The 20,133-nt window shown below is 39.0% G+C and overlaps 2 protein-coding genes across 5 annotated transcripts in view; one reads left to right on the top strand and one right to left on the bottom strand.

The window, feature by feature from the left end:
* LOC148048081 (uncharacterized) overlaps window positions 1-8,296 on the top strand; it is a 74,782-nt gene extending 66,486 nt beyond the window's left edge. For 2 of the 4 annotated variants that reach the window (XM_087709612.1, XM_087709614.1), the window contains exons 2-4: window positions 5,627-5,706; window positions 7,588-7,643; window positions 7,741-8,296. In XM_087709612.1, coding sequence (XP_087565738.1) covers window positions 5,627-5,706; window positions 7,588-7,643; window positions 7,741-8,115 — 511 coding nt within the window. In that variant the 3' untranslated portion in view covers window positions 8,116-8,296. Of the gene's footprint in view, window positions 1-4,117; window positions 4,720-5,626; window positions 5,707-7,587; window positions 7,644-7,740 lie in introns of those variants that run through there. The other 2 variants (XR_015695969.1, XM_087709613.1) reach the window with 2 other exon arrangements.
* On the bottom strand, window positions 358-19,629 carry BOD1 (biorientation of chromosomes in cell division 1). Its single transcript, XM_087709611.1, has 4 exons — window positions 19,302-19,629; window positions 11,529-11,653; window positions 3,326-3,528; window positions 358-2,019 (listed from the first exon to the last, which is right to left on the bottom strand). Exons 1-3 carry the CDS (start codon window positions 19,491-19,493, stop codon window positions 3,327-3,329), a joined length of 519 nt encoding a protein of 172 aa, XP_087565737.1. The 5' UTR covers window positions 19,494-19,629; the 3' UTR covers window positions 358-2,019; window position 3,326.
* Between the last annotated feature and the right edge of the window lie 504 nt (window positions 19,630-20,133).

Genomic DNA, 20,133 nt, shown 5'->3' with positions numbered 1-20,133 from the left:
ATAGTACTAATACTGACCTAAAAGAAAAGGCAGGCTTTTCTCTTTTTGTTTTTCCTTTTCTATCTGGAATCTTTAGTTCCCTCTTGTGTCCAATTTCTGAAATCACAAAGTCTCAAATTTCTCTTATGACTTTAAACAATTTGCTTCCCACAAAAGTGTTATCTATTTATATATAATTATTTCCAAAATCTTATCACAAAAGCACTAGTATTCCAAATTTGTGTGGTCCCTTAATTCACTTATAACTTTGAGTTAAATTCTTATTTAGCTTTTTGTTGTTTATTTCAAATTCTTTAAATCTTAGATTTATAGTTAATTTTTCTTTTATTCTGCAATGAAGGTAAGCACACCAGATGATTTTGCTAACTTGTCATTTTTGAAGTTCCCTATTAGTCTTAAGATAGTTAAATAGTTAATTTCCAAAAGCGATTCGAAGGAGGTTAAATCTAGTGTCCTTAATCCATGACTCCACCACTGTTGAGAGCTTGATGGCTTCTCTTCATCTCCTTGTGCTTAAACTCATGGGAAATTGCTGTCCCATGGTCTCCTTGTGAGGAGCAGTCATCCGGAGAACAAATGGGTAATCGCCTTTCCTCTCCTTTTCCAGAGAGATTCTGTGAGATAGATTGGCCTACTCACCCGTCCCAGGGTCATGGCTGTTACATCATCTCTACTTGTTTGGAGATGTGTTAGCTTGTTACTCCTCAGTTGGAAGTTGATAAATTCAATATGTTCAAAGCAAAAAAAATATTCTACGAATTATTTGGAGATAATGGATATTTTCTTAAAAAACTAAAAATTTACTGTACCTCTATTATAATTTGAAGAACAAATATAGAATGAATGTAAGTTTAAGCTACATTGTTAGCAATTATAGAACTAGTATTATTTTTTGCATGTAAAATATGGAAAGTGAAACAAAACATTACAAATACTTACTGCAGAGTAAAAACAATACAAATAGTCCTTAACCTATTGGCCTGGTATTGCATTAAACTAGTTTATTTAACTAGTGTTAAGAGACTGCTTTATGGAGGCACAATATGATCAGAACATTCAATTTCCAAAGTCTTCTCACCCTTTCAAATTCCTAACAAATCTTTAGAAATGGACAACAAATGCCACCGAGCAGATACATCAGTTCATTGTAATGGAATAGATATCCATATATAAAAACACTTCCACAACTGAGATTTTTTTTCTAACATTTTATTATTAAAAGTGTTCAGATATTTGCTTGCCAAATATTTGTGCACAAATGTCTATCAGAGAGTTTCTGAAGCTCTCTAAGCAGCTTTGAACAGGCACCTGAAGAATGTCACAAACGAGACAACAGTCTCCTACTGCAAAGCCCCCAGAAGAAGCCATTTCTTGTCCCATGCCAATTTCTTTGATCAGAATGTAAGGAAACTGAGCATCTCGGTATAAAAGATATCACCTCCAGAAATCTGGCAGAGACTTTGCTTTGGACACTGGTAAAAAGCCAATTATGAAAAATTCTTGTGGTTGAAAGAGACTTGGATAGGCACTGCAAGTGAGGTATTACTTAAATTCAATAATGATCTAGACCCAAGAATCATTTTCTAGTAAATTGAACTGCTTTATACTTGCATGCTCACTGCTCAATTACCTAGCCTTCTGGGTAATTCTGACACAGCGGCCTCTAAGGAAACCAAGCATACTGAAAAATGTATCCTTTCCTATTGCTACATTTCCCAATACCACCAAATCCACTAACATCACACCCGAAACCCTTTCCCCTATTGTGGCTCCTTTAAAAGAGGCCATTCCCCAAACACAGAAATAGCAAAACAGATGCTACTTCAGCAAATAGCAATACTCTTCCACATCTAGTTGATCCCTCCATTCCAAACAGAAACCACTGGTGACTTTTGCCAACCCTGTTCCTCAATCGCAGTTGATAATAGCTGACAATCTGTATTCCTGCAGATATGTAGCCCGTTGCCAAATTGTCAGCCTGGGTTTTGAAACTGTAGCCACCTTAAATCCAGAAATGCACTGCAAAAGGAAAAGATAAAAATCAGTTTTGCGATACTGTCATTAAGCCAGCTGCTACGTCAACTTAGTTAATAGCCAAACAAAAAGGCTCTAAATTCAGCATAAACCTGGTTACTAGGTTTATCAATGGTAATATTGATGTGCTAATATGCTGTGATAACAGAACAAAGATTAAGGAGTGTGTTCGCAATGTTGTATCAGGATTTGGGAGCCGTATTTTCTCTTGACAAATGACTAAAATACAGATTTATGTAATACACTAAAAAGTGGACTTTCTTCGCCATCTGACTTACCTTTAAAAGAATCCTAGAAGCAACAAGACCTTGTGCTTTCCAATGCCTTGAGACGTAGCTTTAAAAGAGAATCTATTCTAGTTCTATGTCTAAGTAAGGGGTGGGGTATGTCCTTAATACCACACTAAACTTTATATGCACACCACGTGTGAAGACAGAGAAAACCCTCTGCAGTAAAGGCCGGATTTTCTCTATGATGCAGCCTACAGGATAGCAACTCATGAGTCTGGTGAAGAAGGGAAGCTCAAAAACCAAAAGGCAGATTTTCTATTCCTGTCTTTGAGCAAGTTGGAGCTTTGCTAAAAATAGGGACTGTAGATCTAGTTCTCGAAGTTCTAAAAGAGGTTTCCTAAATCTCTAACTTCATGATAGCAAAGCAATGCACATTCAAATTCATTGCCATTACCGTAATTGTTGACAAGTTGTGTTATATGGGGCACCTAATAGAAATGGTTAGTATTTACCAACATTGGGATGCTCAATCTGGAGTCTGCAAAACATATCAATGTCCTAAAAGATGAGAGCTACCTGAGAGATAGCTATTGGCTCCTAATCAATTGTGTAAGTTACCCAAATTGGTTAGTTAAGATAATTCAGGCTCAGCTGAAACAGCACTCTATACATGAATCTATGTCTTTCTTCACATATTTAATGACTGGTCCACTCTCCCCCACCCCCACCCCAGGATTAATGGTGTCTTAATAATTAAGCCTTTACTCAAGGATAATTTGAGCTGCAATCCTTCCTGTCTTTGAGTAGCTACTCAATAACCAAACTGCTGCCTCGCCTGGTAAAAAAATGTACTATTACTAACAAAGAGGACCAAGTACAATACTGCAGTGCTTTTAATGACAAATATTATAGACTTCGAAGTCACAGCTTGTTCTTAATTTTGCAGTAATTTTGGCACTGACCTGACAATCAAATACTGTCCTTTGGCTATTTAATTTACACGAGTGGCTCACAAATGGATTACAAATGTGTGCAAAGAAAGATGTGCCGCAATACCAGACCTTACGAGGCATCTTGGGGTGGAGAAGGATTCTGAGTCTCAGGCTCTGGGGGAGGAGGAGGAGCTGGCACCATGTCCTCTTTCTTCTGTGCAGCCAGGAAATCATGAATTGCCTTCTCTATCTGTGGCCTGAAGATGTGGTTAAGTTTTGGATCCACCACCTGAGAAATAATTCTGTCCACTCCAGCTTCCAGCATCCCTGACCTGGGGCAGAGACAAAAGAGCCATTCAGCTTTGGTCAAAGATCTTCCCTGCTGCCCCCACCTAGAGCTCTCTGGAGCCATCATGTCAACTGCAATTAGTCTTACAGTGGTAAGAATGACAGCATTCTTGGTAGCATTTACATGGGAGAAGCACCCAAACTTTTGTAAAGAAAACCCAGATGGCTCTGAACCTGCACTTTCGCGGGTGCTTGCAAAATGGACAACAGATATGTGGTCGGCCAACCACTTAAAATTATTGTGGTTAGACGTTGCGTTAGGGTGACTTGTGGGATGCAAATAAGAACAAATAAAAACATGCCTTCACACAAAGCAGAAGGGGGGAAGCACACCCATTGGGAAGGATAGGTGGGTGGGTGGGTGAGGGAAGTGACCTTTTTGTCTGGTACAAGAGAAGGAGAGAAAGGTGGCCTTCACCCCAGGCTCTACCGCTGTCAATTGCGCTGACCTCTGCCAAGTCTAGACATATGGGAACTTTTTTCACAAGACAAAAACAAACACTTGCAACACATGACAAAGAGCTTTTTTGAGAACAGTGTGTCAAAACCCAAGCAGTGAAATTGCTTCAAGGCTGTGTTGGATAAAGAGAGCAGGGAATCAGCTGTCTGGTTGGGTTAAGTCATGTCTGCAACAAGCCAGGAAGCAAAAACAGACACTGAAGAGCATTTGGGAACGCAAATGCAAACCTAATGTGACCCTACCTCCTGGGCAGAAAACTAACAGTACCTGCTATTTTGAGGCTATGTGGGCACTTAAGAAGATCAGTATTCTTTGACACTCAGCCTTTCAGAAGGACAGGCCTAATCTGGCATGAACTCCGATCTGCGCCAATGCTTTTCTACCTCCTACTTGGTGAGTCGTGCCTTGTTCTGCAATAGTAGCTCTATGCAGTGCAGATAAAGGCTGCAATATTGCTATTATAGTGGGAAAGTTTTCTATTGTAGCAGAACTATACCTAGAAACCATCCCTAGGTGCTCTGAGAATCCACAAGATTAACACAGGCAGAATTCAATTGATGATGTTATATTTATCTTATTTCTGAGGCAAACTTATTAAGTGAAAAAGAAGGGTATTATGCAGGGCTGGGTTCCTGCCGGTTCTAACCTGTTCAGTAGAAGAGGTTCATCAAATCTACCGTACCGGTTAGAAGAGGTTCCACCGGTGGACCCGGAAGTAAGTTCCGGAACGCCTACCCCGGCCCTGTCGCTCGCTCGCCCCGCCCGTTCCATCGCAGCTTGTTCGCTCCCCCACCCATCCGCACTAAACTAGCCCAGCCCGCCACTCACTGACTGGCTGGAGTCCAGACAATCAGTGAGCGGGCTGGAGTCGACCCGCCTGCCTCTAACATTCCTTTAAAAGCGTGGTGCCAACGGCCAAGATTCCTCTTTTGAAAAGTTTTTCTCGATCCCGAGCAGCTGTCGCATCGCGCTTGCTGATTGGGCACTCGCTTCGCTTCACCTTCCAGCAGCTTGCTGCTACCCTCAAGTAAGCAACTAAGTGCGAGGGGGGAGGGCAGCGACGGGAGGCTAGTGTATGCTAGCCCGCGGCTTCCACGTGGGAAGGCCTTCATGCCTTTCCTTGTGAAAGCCGTGGGCTGCAGTACGCCGCGTGGCCGAAAGGTGCACAGCAGCGGGAAGCTATTGTATGCCAGCCCATGAAAGCCGTGGGCTGGAGTAAGCTGGACTGAAAGGGGGTGGGAGGCGGCTGTACGTCGCATGGCTGAAAGGTGCGCGGCGGCGGGAAGCTAGCATATGCCAGCCCGCGGCTTTTGAGTGGGAAGGCCTTCCCTTGCGAAAGCCGTGGGCTGGAGTACGCTGCGTGGCCAAAAGGGGGTGGGCGGTGGCTGTACACCAAATGGCTGAAAGGGGCGCGATGGCGGGAAGCTAGCGTATGCCAGCCTGCGGCTTTTGTGTGGGAAGGCCTTCAGGCCTTCCCTTGCGAAAGCCACGAGCTGGTGTACGCCACATGGCCGAAAGGGGGTTTCCTGCTACCCCCCGCCCCCCAATCCCCAGCCTCGCCTGGCTGGCTAAGCCTGCCAGGCGGTGGGCCTAGCTGACCCGGTTGTCCCTTGTCCCTTCAGTCCAGCTTACCTGCTGCCTCGTCACCTGCCTGCTCCCTGCTACATCCATTGCACCGGAGAGCTGCTGATTCTGCCTGCTGGTAAGTGACCCAGTTTTTCTTTTCTTTTATGCTTTTAATGTTTTTTTTAAGAATATTTCATTTATTGTGTATAGAATTTTTTAAAATCATTTTATTTAAAAGTATTGAGTATAGAATTTTAAAAAATGGTTTATTTTAATTTATTGTTTGTAGAATACTTTAAAATGGTTTTATTTTAAATTATTGTGTGTGGAATACTTTAAAATGGTTTTATTTTAATTTATTGTTGGTAGAATCTTTTTTAAAATTGTTTTAGACTATTTAAAATATTCTATCAACAATAAATTAAAACAAACCATTTAAAAATATTCAATATTCAAATACTCAATATTTTTAAGAGTTGTGGATATATTTTTAAATGGTTTATTTTAATTTATTGTGTATAGAATATTTTTAAATGGTTTTTAAGGATTTTTTATTATTTATAGAATATATTTTAAAATATTTTTAGGGATTTTTTATTTATTTATTATTTATAGAATGTTTATTACAAGAAATGTTATTCCTTTTTGCAAATGTTTTATTTGTGATGCAATATGTTGCTTTTAAGTGTGCAGGTTGGTGCATGGTTTATGTGTCTCAAAGTGGCTGCTTTTCTATGGGCAGGCCAGGTTGGTGCAAGGCAGTTTTGCCAGATTTTGTGTGTTTCTGTGTGATACCTGGTTGTTTAGGTAATTGTGGTTCCTGGTTCTGTGAGCTTCCTGGCACTATCCTTTATAATTTCCCACAATGTCTTGATGGTTTTTATTCCAGTGGCTTTGTCTTTCCTGTCCTTAGGGTTAGGGAAAAAAAAACTGATTTCATCTGCAGTCTTTTGGGGGAAAATTGTTATTTTTTTGTGTTTTCCTGGCACTGTCTTAGTTTGTGTGTGTGGATGTGTAATGTCCCGCAATTATCTAACATTAATAATGATCAAGTACTAATATTTCCTTATACATTTTAGTGAACTTTCCTTATACAATTGGTGTTTTCTTTCATACTTTTAGATTTCTAATTTCTGTTTCTGTTAGTTAGCAATTGATAAAACAAATCTCATGTGAAAAAGTATTCGAAGCCTTCCTGATTTTAATTGTCAATTTATTCATTCCTGCACATTCTAATATTTATTCATTTTCATATCTTTGTTTTTCCATTGTTGTGCAAACACAATTCCAGCAGCTGTTAACATGTGTAAAATTAAATATGTATTGTATTCCCTTTGAAATGTCCAACCAAATATTACTGGTTTTAAATTCATATCTTGCTTTACCATTGCTTCTAACCATGACACCACTAACTCTTGAATAGCTACTTGGTCTGTCCCAAGTACTGAACCTAATTCATATATTCCTGATTTTTGAACTGAGGAATAAATTTCAGAAAAAGAAATCTGTATTGCTCTGTGAATCTACCTATGACATTCATTCTTGATCTAACTTCTTAGATGAAAAACTATCTTTCCTGTTTGTTGGGGGACATCCTTCCTGAAAAGACTATACATTGTTGGGTGAAAACAGTGGTCCCTTCTGTTACCTGTAGTGTAGTCCTCAGCTTACAACTACAATCGAATCCAATATTGTTTTATTTCTTCTACAGTTAGTATTATTTAACAGGATGAAGAGGCAACAGAATATGACCGCTAGGACAGTCATCTTTCCTATGTAAGTAGCTGTTTTATTGCTTTGTGTGCTTGTTTCATCTTTAATATAGTAGTGCAAGCAATTAAAGTCTTCCTTTCTGTATCTCTTTGTGCAGGCCATTCATTGGAGCAAGGTGGTCAGTGGGTGACTTCAACACACAAAAGGACAGTAATCTTCCTATTCTATTATTTTGTGTACTGGTTTCATCCTAATGCAGTGCATGCAATGAAAGAGTTCATTTCTGTGTCTCTTCTTTGTGCAGGCCATTCATTCGCGTCAGTGATATTGAAGACCGGCAAGGACAGTCATCTTCCTTCTGTAAGTAGCTCTTTTATTGTTTTGTGTACTTATTTTAATCTTATTTAAGTAGTAAGTACACAAAATAATAAATTTCCTTTTTTATATCTTTTTGTAGATCATCCATTGGGGCAAAGAATTCAGTGACATCGACTTGGCCACTCCCACCCGGTCACATGACTGCCAAGCCACTCCCACCCAGTCACATGACTACCAAGCCACTCCCATCTGGTCACATGGCCAGCAAGCCACTCCCACAAAGCAGGCCACACCTACAGAAGAGGTTCCAAAAATGTTTGAAACCCACCACTGGCATTATGTGGTGCATAGTTTGTCCCAAGAAACAAGAAAAAGGATAATCACAGAACAAGCAAAACTAAGAATTAGTGAGACAGATGTTGTTTTCTCTTTAGCATTTATTCTATTACATCAAGAAGGTTTGCCTCAGATTAAAAATTTCTTGATTTCCCAAACTGACTATATCTACATATAAAGATGGCTTACAAAATGCATCTTGGAATAAATTCATGGTAACTAGTATTGATTGGCGTTGCAAACTATTTGTAGATCTATTTATATTGTGTCTTTCTGTGAAGAAATAAATAAAGAGAAATGCTTAGGGGTCTTTGCCCTACTCTGAGCTGATTAAGCTGTGCAACAGTTAATAAACTAAACTGAACTTTATTTTGAACTCAGTGTGTGCTCCTGCTCTTTTTATATTTCATACAAATGAGGCCTGGAGGACTTGCTATACTGCAAGGTGGGTTCAACGTGTGCTGAATTTGAAAGTATAACATATAAAGGTAGGGCAAAATTAATGTCCATTTAATTTGAGCCAACATTAAATTAACATTAAATATGTCAATAGATAAAACACATTAAACCCATGACTGGAAAATAGTTTTTTCTGTCACATTAAACATTACAATCTGGTAACAGCTTTACTTTACTTTGTGAATTTAAGCTCTTCTCACTGCTACCTCTAGAAGTGATTTTCAGTTAGCGTGCTAGCTGCCTTTTTCCTAGAGAAAGCTAATCTGATCATTTCCACATTTGTTAATTTTTCTATTGAATTCATAAACAGCCCCAATGTCTCTGGGCAACCTACAAAATATAAGTAAAAAACAAAAGAGTAAAAACAAAGAATTACCTCACCAAAAGAAAAATCAATTACTGTTAAATATTGATTGCTTGGTAGCAGGTTTTAAGGGCTCATTTAAATAGGGCTAATGTGGATCTCATCAATTATGGTGTTCCAAAGGGATTAGATGACCTGTTTGAGGTGGTACTTCCCCTTAATTTTTTTAAAAAGAAATTTCAGCAGTATGCTGGGTTTCAATGTATTTTCACAGAGGATATTTTTGACTGTTTTTGGTTACACAGACTTTCAATTTGAGCATAACTGAGGTTGTTAGCATTTTTTGACTGAAACAGCATTAGATGAATAAATAACATTACCCACAAATGCTATATTGTCTATGGCCAGATAATCAGTTTATAAAATAATAAAGGTGGGATATAAATAAGTAAATAAAGGTGGGAACTGAAGAAGCTTCTTGGATGAGAAGCAAAAACCTTCAAGGAAAAACAAAGAGTCCAGTTGCCTTTTGAAAAAGCACCTCTGGAACAACCATGACCTAAATGATTGAGAATCTCCATAGTCATTTAGATATAATTGAATTAAAAAATCATTTTTAAAATTTCCAGTTAGAGCCTTAAATCTTTCACTTCTGTTAGAATTTAAAATAGGGCTTTATCGGCACCATCTTTGAACTTCATGAAACATTATTATGGCACATATGTTTTAGCATATCTAAACACAGAAAAATAATCAGGTCAGATTATTCTTCTTTGTTTCAATGTTAAATTTCCAACAAAATGAAAATTTAATGTGTAGTAATTTTATAGAATGCAAGACAATTCTTATAAAAACCCAAAGATTAAATCTTTCAAAATCCTTTCTTTAGAATGGTCAGATTCACTTTATTATTTTTGATACCTCCAAATAAGCAAGGCGAATGGTTAGAGTTATGACAATATGTGAAAAACCTATTTGAGAACATCTGTTGGACTCATTTAGAAGATGTTATTGAAATATGATTAGAAACTGAACAAATGAAAGATGATATATTAAATGAATACAGAATTTAAACTATACAACTGCTAAGCAACAATAGGATGGCTGTTAAATGGAAGACAAATGAATGTTACACTCAGAGAAAACTAATACAATAAGTTTTAACACTGATATATTACTCCAGTGAAGATTGCCAAGATAGACATATTTTCTAAAAATTTCTGGAAATGCAACAATTAGGTCAGATAATATTTTTTTATTTGGTGGCACTGGTGTAAAGCTCAACAATTTTGAAAGATGATATATTACAGAATGAAACGGCTTTAAAGGCTGAATTCTCTTTTCTGCCAACTGTTTTCATTAAACATTACCAAACCTCTATCTTACAAAATACATTAAGTTGGCTTTTTATATGGCAACAGCTGCCCAGATTTTTTATGCCTTTTACTAGAGATCACATATAATTCCCTCTTTAGAAGAATAGCAAATTAAACTATGGAAGTATCCATCTTGTTAAAAATAATCTTATATTTGAAAAAAAACTTTGATACATAATTTAGCTCAAAAAACATTTGTGGATTGTATAATTCTACATATGGATATGAACTACATCTGAAGTTTAGGTTTTTCTTAACATAGGTTTTTTATATTAATTTTAGCTTGATAAATATACAATTTTATATTAAATATTTCAGTTAATAGTTATTTTTTATTATTCATATTACACTGATCACTTTTTAAATTAATGAACATTGGCTTCATTCCATAATGGTTTTAAAGTCTTAAACTGATACAAGACATCTTAATATGCAACACTAATTTATGTTACTTTGAATTTTTATTCAGTTTTGTATAGCTTTTATATCTCTTTTCTACTTTAGTTCAGTTCTTCTTATTCTGTTTCTTTTTTTTTCTTGGCTATGTTTTAAAATATTTGCTACTAAGTACATATACATTTTTAGCACATGTATGGCAACAGATTGTAATCCATTATTTCCTCTTCATTGCATGCTTCAAACAGAAGATGTGTTTCTCTCATTTCTCATGAATAATTTAATATATTAAAATTAAAAAGTTACAGAAGGCATTTAAAATCTAATTTTACTTAAACCACAGGATATAATTAAACTAGTGGATAGTCTCTATATATTTACAAAGAACACATGCTGTGCTGTGTAAACTGATTAAGTGCAATAACTACTCAGGAAACTGTACAAAAAGTATGTTACCACTGCACTCTGCTGGACAAAAGCACACGGTACAACCTTAAACTGATAAAACTATTGAGTCTTATTTGGGATTGGAGGTGATAAAAGAGGAGGAGATTTAAAATGCTGCAAATTACCAATATGCTGTTTTCTCAAAAGAAGGGTTGTTTGTAATCCTCCATTATGTAGCCACTTGCTCTAGAAACACGAGACCTGTAACAATGCTCAGATGCCCCATCACATTACATTAGTATAATATATTGCATATACTGTATGTTCAGTTTTTCTTTGAAAATCCAACCAAGTCTATGGGAATCTCTATAGACTGTTGTTTTCTTGATACTGTATGACTACAGCATGAACCTACGAAAAGGCAGGTCTTTTTAAAGAAGCTTACAGGGCAGCAAACTCATGTCCATTTGGTTGCACATATAGCTGCACCATATCAAAATGTCCACACAGGCATCTGTCAGACTGCAAAGATACCTAAGTAACACCTCAATAGGTAAAACATATATAGATGAAGGCCTATAAACCAGCAGGAAGAATTCTTCTAATTCTTTCCAAATAAAAGGGCTTATTTATCTTCAACGATTTTTATATTTAGTACCTTCTACTTACTGAATCACACTTTGTCTGAGCCCATTCCGTAGTTGGTTTTTGTTCATTGCTGGGTTCCATTCTTGCTTATCCAGGTGGGTAGATACAAAGTTGTCCACTTTCTGTCTCAAATTCTGATAGGCTGGCTAAACAAAATTGCATAATGAATATAACAAACTTGATGGGTTTCCTATAAAACTCTCCCTGGGGATAAAAAATTATCCTGGTCAAACTCTTGACAAGCAATTCTAAAAGAAAGACAAAATAAAGCCTAACAGCAAACTGAAACATAAGAAAATGAAGCAAGCAGGGGAAACCATGGAAGCATACAAAAATGCCTCCTAAGGCACATTCTGCTTGTTAAGAGCGTGCTTTACACCCACTCTTTTGGAACAGCACACACAAAGAATATTCTTCAAATAAGATGATGCAGTGCTTTAGCTCTGAAGGAAAAAAGATACTTCAGAGTATGTAAGGCTTCTAAGGTAGCCCTGTCAGTTTCTGTTTTTAAAACAAACTCTTTTCACTACCGAAGACAGACACACAATTATGGCAAAGGTCTACTTTAAAGGGCTGCAGTTGGATGTTAAATTCATGCCTCCATGTGCTCTGAAGCACCTTTCCCCCTGGTACAGTACTTCTGTATTGATTTAAATAAATTCTTGTCAAGTAGGATTTCTGGTAAAGGCTCCCCATATATTCCTGATAAAATTCAAAAGATCTGTCTATAATAAGTAGAAGAATGAAAGCAAAGCTTGGCATTTAACAAGAAGAAATAGTACCTTGTTTTCCCGAAAATAAGACAGGTTATGACCCTGGCCTTATTATCGGGGGGGGGGGATTATTTTCTGGGGCGGGTGAGAAGCGAGGCGTGCCTCTTACCTTTCCAGCTTCATCGCATTCCTCCATCGCCATTGTGTCCAGGGAAGCCGTTGGTAAAAAAAACCCCCTTCTCACGAATTCAATCAAACTTCTTGAGCTTGCGATAAGTTTTTTTTTAAACCAGGGGTTTCCCTGGACACAATAGCAAGGAACACGACAGAGCTGGAAAGGAAAGAGGCATGCCTCGCGGCCCAACACCTCCCACCCCGCACCAATGGTAAAGACAGCCTGCCTGGTTCCCTTCCCCGCCGTCCCTTTAGCGAAGGGTGGCAGGTTGGGGTGGGGAAGTGAGACGCGTGTCCCAGTGCTACTGGAGACTGATAGCTCCGCTGTGTTCCTTGCCCTTTCATCCAGGGAAGCCCCTTGTAAAAAAAAACTTCATGAGTTCAACTTGTGAGGTTTTTTTTACAAGGGGCTTCCCTGGACAAAACGGCAAGGAAAACAGCGGAGCTGTCAGTCTCTAGTAGCGCTAGGACATGCATCTCGCTTCTTCCCCCCCCCCCCTGCTACCCCTTGCTAAAGGGATGGCAGGGAAGGGAACCAGGCAGGTAGCCGTTACCATTGGGGGTGGGTGGGAGGTGTTCTTTTTGCAGGAGGGAATGGGATGCAAGGCCTGTTGCTAGCCTGCTACCTTTCCCGCCCCCCCAATGGTAAAGGCAGTCTGCCTGGTTCCCTTCCCCACCATCCCTTTAGCTTTAGTTACTTGCCCTTTCGTCCAGGGAAGCCCCTTGTAAAAAAAAAACCTCATGAGTTCAACTGAAGCACCCTGAAGGACCCTGCTATTTGTTCACTAAATATATGTTCTGAACTTCCACATTTAGAAGTGTTATTATACTTATTGTACAATATTTGTTAAAGTACAGAAATACAGACTGATCATGCTGGGCAATTGAAATAGAATATAATTCCCCCCAAATTGTCATGAATTCAGAATATTACTCTATTCAACTGATATTGTATACAATCTTTTAATATCCTATCTAAAATAGCCATTTAATGATAAGGTGGTGAATATTTATTGTACAGTTTTATCAATTATCGTATTTTTCAGAGTATAAGATGCACCTTTTTTCCTCAAAAAGGAGGCTGAACATCTGGGTGCTTCTTATGCATCAAATATAGCATTTTTTTGCCTCATGAAGCCCCATCCTTTCACCTAAATGGCCGTGCATAGCCTTATGAAGGTTCTGAGAGAGCTCCTGGGGACTGGGGAGGGCAGAAATAAGCAAAAAATGGGTCACCCCCCCCAGCCCCAGCAGCACTCTATAAGCCTCCATAAGGCTAGGCATGCAGTTGTTTTGACAAAAAATGGGCCTGTTTTCGTGAAAAACTGGCTGTTTTTTTGCTTGTTTTTGTCCCCCCCCCCCCCGGAGCACTCTGCAAGCCTCCCCCAAAGCTATTCATGCCTTTTATTTGAAAAAAAAAAAGGCCTGTTTTCACAAAAAATGGGCCGTTTTGGGGAGGCTTGCATAATGCAAAACCTTTTTTTCCCCCTTTTGGAAAGCTCTTTAACTGATAGATGAAAATTACACTGATCAAGTGCTGTGCCAGCAGGAACAAAGTTAGGTGCTGTAGATTGTCAGCGACTTCCTTCTCCAGCACATGGATAAATACACCTGGAAATTATCTACTGTATTTCTATCTCTATTTCTCTCTATTCCTCTACCTACCAACCTACCTACTCTCTTTCTCCCTATCTATCTACTGTATTTCTCTCTCTCCCTCTTTGTCTCTCCCTCTACCTACCAACCTATCTACTCTCTCTCCCCCTACCTATCTACTGTATTTCTCTCTCTCTCTATCCCTCTACCTACCAACCTATCTATTCTCTCCCCCCTACCTATCTACTGTATTTTTCTCTCTCTATCCCTCTATGAGCCTAGGTGGCGCAGTGGTTAGGGTGCAGTACTGCAGGCCACTTCAGCTGACTGCTAGCTGCAGTTCGGCGGTTCAAATCTCACCGGCTCAAGGTTGACTCAGCCTTCCATCCTTCCGAGGTGGGTAAAATGAGGACCCGGATTGTTGTTGGGGGCGATATGCTGACTCTGTAAACCGCTTAGAGAGGGCTGAAAGCCCTATGAAGCGGTATATAAGTCGAACTGCTATTGCTATTGCTCTACCTACCAACCTACCTACTCTCTCTCCCCCTACCTACTGTATTTCTCTATCTCTCTCCCTACCTACCCTCTCTCTCTCCCTACCTACTGTATTTCTCTCCCTATCACTCTACCTACCTACCTACTCTCTCTCTCTCTCCCTACCTACTGTATTTCTCTCTCTCTCTCCCTTTATCTATCTACCTACTCTGTCTCTCTTCCTACCTACTTACTGTATTTATTCCTCCCTCTCTATTCTTCTATCTACCTATTCTCTCTCCCTACCTACTGTATTTCTCTCTCTCTTTCAATTTCTCTCTCTCCCTACCTACCTACACTTTCTCTCTCTCCCTACCTATTGTATTTCTCCCTCCCCCTCTCTATCCCTCTACCTACCTACTCTCTCTCTACCTACCTATCTACTGTATTTCTCTCTCTCTGTCTATCCCTCTACCTACCTACACATTGTCTTTCTTCCTACCTACCCACTCTATCTCTATTTCTCTCTCTCCCTTTATCTACCTACCTATCTAACTATTCTCTCTCTCTCTACCTACCTACTGTATTTCTCTCTCTTTCTCTATCCCTCTATCTACCTACCTACTTTTTTAAAAAAATTGCTCTTCAAAACCTTGGTGCGTCTTATACTCCGGTGCATCTTATACTCCGAAAAATACAGTATATTTTGCTCTCTGGCTGTATCTGGAGTTCAGAAAATATTAATTTTCCCCAAAATAAGACCCCCCGGATAATAAGCTCAATCGAACTTTTGAGTGCATGTGCTAAAATAAGCCCTCCCATGAAAATAAGCCCTCCCCAAAATATTGCAACACTGTAGCAGCCATGAGGTGACCACACTTGCCTCCCCCTGCACCTCAAAAACAATAAGACCTCCCCCAAAATAGGGTCAAGCGCTTATTTCAGGGTTCAAAAGAAAATAAGACCCTGTCCTACTTTCAGGGAAACACGGTACATACATTATTTGTGTTATTAGTGTGTTCACAAAATGTAGTACAAGGAAATAAGACTCAACTCCACGAGGGGAATAAGACTTGTAGCAGAAATTGGATAGTATTATATATACACTAGAAATAGAATTTATAATAAAAACAGTTGTATACTGTTCATCACAAGACTAGAGACTGCGTTGTTAGAAGGTTTTAGAGATTGAATTATCTGTTTTTGATAAAGGTTAAGTTCATCTGTTTGCCTTTATTTTTAGCCTCTCATGATATAATATATATTCAATCATTAGATATTATTGGGTCAGTATGAAAAAACTCTGTGATCTTGTATTTGATCTCTTATCTTATATTAAATCCTTCTCTTTGATAGGTATTTTATTCTTTTTCTGCTCAATTCTTTACCTTTGCTTATCTAGAAGGTTATTATCTTTTCTTTTTACTAGCTTGTCTTAAATCAATTTCCCCACTTGTTTGGGCTATTTTATATACTTTTTCCTTTCATTAACCATAGTTGGTAGCTCAGACATGTGACAGTAAAGGTGGCATTGACAGGAGACCTTTGTGGTGAAGGCGTAAACCCCAAGCATATTCTATTATATCGGTGACTAATACTGTCATGTATTTCCCTGAAGTTTTTTTTTACAATCTCTGATAGTCTGTTAAGTTTTATTAATTATACATGGAATTTATCAAATATGTACACTAATGTATATGCTATCTAACATATATATTTACATTTTATTCCTTATCTTTTAAAACTCTTTACTAATCATTTCTGCTAATTTAAATCTTTAGAATACACTTATGTTTCTGTCTTTCTCCCTTCTTAAAACACATTGGGAGTCACTGACATAGGACATTAAACCTAGTGCTTTCTTTAGGACAAATAGATTTAGGACATTTGATCAGAAAGAGGAATCATTTTTCAATGGATGCTTAGGGTTAATCATACCCAATCTTTTGTTTACACTGATCACAAACATTGCCATATCACGGTCATGCACTCTGATTTGTACACGTTCTACAGTCATGCACTGTAGAACATGTACTAATATATTTAAGGCATATATTTGGTTAGACTATTGTTGGTTATGCTCTCCTTTTTTACATTCTCATGATCTGGGCATTGTAACTGAATGAAATGTCCTAATGTGCATTATCTTCATGTTTTGTCATGTGACCATAACTAAAATCTCAATATGTTGTTATTTTACTGATCAATACAGTTTTAATAAAACATGTATTGTTTATTTTTTTCATGTATTTTGCTATGTATACTAACTTTCAGCAAACATACATAGCCTTCCTAAACTGGGTTTTGACCAAGTCACAGCTGATGAGGACTTGACAGGAAATATTGCCTAAATTCTTAAAAGTGAAAGCGTTTATAAGACAAAATAGATTCTGAAAGAGCAGAAGGCTTCAAATGGTCATAATACAACTACTATTGGAATGGCTTAGAAGGGAAAATAAGGAGCTTGTAATGGGGATCATGTAGTGTATATGCAGCCAGTGCAAGGATTTAAAGTAGATTCTTTAACAATGTCCTATTGATTACATTCATCTGACTAAATGTCTTAGGCTTAACAAGGGTCTTTGAAACTAAAATGTGCCAGTTCAGCTATATTAGCTTGCTGTGTTATATAAATTAAATCAATCTCTCTTTGGGATTTTAGACAGTACTATTTAGGGATACAACTCTTGTTCAGTTGTATTAACCCAGTAATGGTTGATGTATTAAATGCAGAATATCACATCCCATGCACTCTCCCAGTGCAAGTGCTGTTAAAAACATCATAGTTTGCTAAACATCTTTCAAAAGGTCAAAACTAAGCACTGTGGCTAAGGAGCAACTACAATACAAATACAAAACAAGAAGTTATTTATATCTATAAAAGATAATCATTTACTAATGCAGGTCTTCCTGAAAGCAGTAAAAATGGGAAAGCCCTCTATAATTATCTTGGATGATGATGTTATCGACATTTTAAATGTTAGATGTACTCTAGGTATTTTGTTGGCTATCTCTATTGCATATGTTTTATTTATTTTATTTGTTGCAGGAACTAGGGGAGACAAGATAGCAGTATTCCAGTATCTCAGGGGTTGCCACAAAGAAGAGGGATTCTCCAAAGCACCTGAGGATAGAACAAGAAGCAATAGGTGGAAACTAATCAAGGAGAAAAGCAACTTAGAACTGAGGAGAAACTTCCTAGAACAATTAATAAGTGGAACAATTTGACTCCAGAAGTTGTGAATGCTCCAACACTGGAAGTTTTAAAGATGTTGGATAAACATTTGTCAGAAGTGTCCTTCCAAGGTCCCTTCCAACTCTGTTATTCTATTCTGTTCTGTTCCTTAAGCTGTTGGACAATAAACAATAAAATATGTTTTATTATGCTGCTCTTACTGTTGCTTAAGGTTAGACAGTATTTCTTCACAGAAAGAGTAGAGAAATTTTAGAACCAACTTTCAGGGGAAGTAGTGGGCCAATAATCAGTAACCGAGTTTAAACCTGCTTGGAATACTTGTCTATTATCAAATAAAATTAATGAATTAATAAAATAAATAAAAAATACTTTTAAAACTCAAAGCACAGATTCAATGGATTGGCTCTTTTCCTGCCATCCATTTTCCATTTTTCTATATTCTGGTAGCTGCCTTGAAGCTGTTTGGATTTTGAAACATACAAATTAACTCACTAATCTAATTAAATAACTATGAACCCAAGGCTTATGCATTGACTTAAATAAACAGTAACTTATTTGGCTGCTTACAAGAAGAGGACCACTTTACAAAATTTTATCTTTCCCCATCCATATTACAGTATAAATGCTAAGTGCATAGGTAGTTTAACAATGTGGTAACTTTTACCAACAAAATTAGCAGTTTCAGTTCTTTATTATAGAGGCAGTAATTTCTGTACTGAATTTTACTCTGCACAGAAAGAACACTAAGACGTCTGATCCTATATGACTGCCAGGCTATGGGAATTATAATAATTTAATGCCTAAGATTTAATGTCTAGTCTTACTCCTTAATATGATACAAAGTTCAGTAATTTCTCACATCCAGAACACTGGTTCTCAATGTCCCCTATTTTAAATCTCACCATATAAGTGACTTAACACTGAAAGAATCTGAGTGGCACCATGAAAGAGGACAAAAGCTCACCTTCCCCATGGGCTTAGTTTTATTTTATTGCTCATTTACAAGCACCCCATCTAGATTAGTTCTAGTTGAAAAATAGAGTATGGCTGTGCGGTCCAGATGTGAAGGAGAAAAGTTGCCCCCATTCAAACCAACACAGGAGCCCAGCTAAAAACACAGTCCTTTGTTACTGGCAGAGACTAGAGTGCTCTTTTATCCCTGCTTTCCCTCCAAATCCGGATCGCCGTGCGTAGTAGCACAGCCTCAGTCTAGTGAACGGGGCTCCTTCTGGACGGATAGCCCAGGGCCAAAACAACAAATAAATTTACTGTTTGGGAGAGGAATGAGAAGAAACAGGTGGAAAGGGCAAGAAAACACGAGGAGATTTAGAATAAGAATTCTCTATTGTCCAAGTGTGATTAGACCAGGGGTCCCCAAACTTGGCAACTTTAAGACTTGTGGACTTCAACTCCCAGAATTCTGGGTGTTGAAGTCTCACAAGTCTTAAAGTTGCCAAGTTTGAAGACTTCTGGATTAGATACACAAGTTGCTATTGTCCCCCGCTTCCTCCGCTCTGAAACGAAACAATACCTGAGGTCCCTGGTTGGGGATACCTATAGGACGGGCTGCTTGTGTCTCCCCGAAGTTTTCTCAATATCCCAAAACAGAGATCCTGCTCCCTATAAGGGCAGCAGCCGTACCTTAGTATCGACGTCGGCTAGGCAGTCTCGGCGAAAAGCGTCGAAGAGGCCGCGGCTCTTGAGCTGGCCCACGATGAGGCCGATGAGCTGCGCGTCGCCGGGGGGCAGCGAACCTGGGTCGGTCCCGCCCGGCCCCGAGGAATTCCCACCAGCTCCGCCTGCGCCTGAGGATGTCCCGCCGGGCTCCGCCATCCCCCCACCCCCCGGCCGCGTCGCCCTTCTACTCCCGGCAAGAGATAAGGCGCCGGGGGCGGCCACAGCACGAGTGGGAACGGCAGCAGCTGTTGGCGCCGTTCATACGGCTGTCGCAGGCATTCTGCATCACGCTTTCCCGCCGCAGGTTGGAACACGCAAAGAAAAGGCGACCACGGCGCGTGTTTATTACGTTTCCAACCCGGCGTCAGGGAGAGGCGCGGGAATGCTGGGTATTGTAGGAGCAGGTCTGGCTAGAAATGGGAGTAGTATTTGTATGGATGAAGCGCGGGGGAAGAGTTTCGGGGCTGCAGGGAGGCAGAGAAATAGGCTTGCAAAGCTCTATATATAGGGTACGGTGGCTCAGTGGCTAAGACACTGAGCTTGTCAATCAGAAAGGTAGGTAGTTCAGCAGTTCGAATCCCTAGCGTCGGCTTTTCGCTGCTCCTGTTGCTTGTCCCAGCTTCTGCCAACCTAGCAGTTTGAAAGCACGTAAAAAATGCAAGTAGAAAAATAGGAACCACCTTTGATGGAAGGTAACAGCGTTCCGTGCGCCTTTGCTATTTAGTCATGACCACAGAGATGTCTTTGGACAGCGCTGGCTCTTCGGCTTTGAAACTAAGATGGACATCGCCCCCTA

Source organism: Thamnophis sirtalis, unplaced genomic scaffold, assembly GCF_051295495.1.
Source record: "Thamnophis sirtalis isolate CommonGarterSnake01/CBP01778 unplaced genomic scaffold, rThaSir2_p1.2 scaffold_3, whole genome shotgun sequence".
NCBI classification, from domain to species: domain Eukaryota; kingdom Metazoa; phylum Chordata; class Lepidosauria; order Squamata; family Natricidae; genus Thamnophis; species Thamnophis sirtalis.
The sequence above is the reverse complement of the archived record's forward strand: the minus strand, read 5'-3'. Positions and strand labels throughout refer to the sequence as shown.

Excerpts from the sequence above, each read along its gene's own strand:
- BOD1 (XM_087709611.1), bottom strand. The coding sequence starts at position 19,493 with ATGGCGGAGCCCGGCGGGACATCCTCAGGCGCAGGCGGAGCTGGTGGG. Across the intron at positions 11,654-19,301 it reads TAGCCGACGTCGATACTAAG|CCAGCCTATCAGAATTTGAG; the intron begins GTACGGCTGCTG and ends AATTTTGTTTAG. Across the intron at positions 3,529-11,528 it reads CTCAGACAAAGTGTGATTCA|GTCAGGGATGCTGGAAGCTG; the intron begins GTAAGTAGAAGG and ends TCTCTGCCCCAG.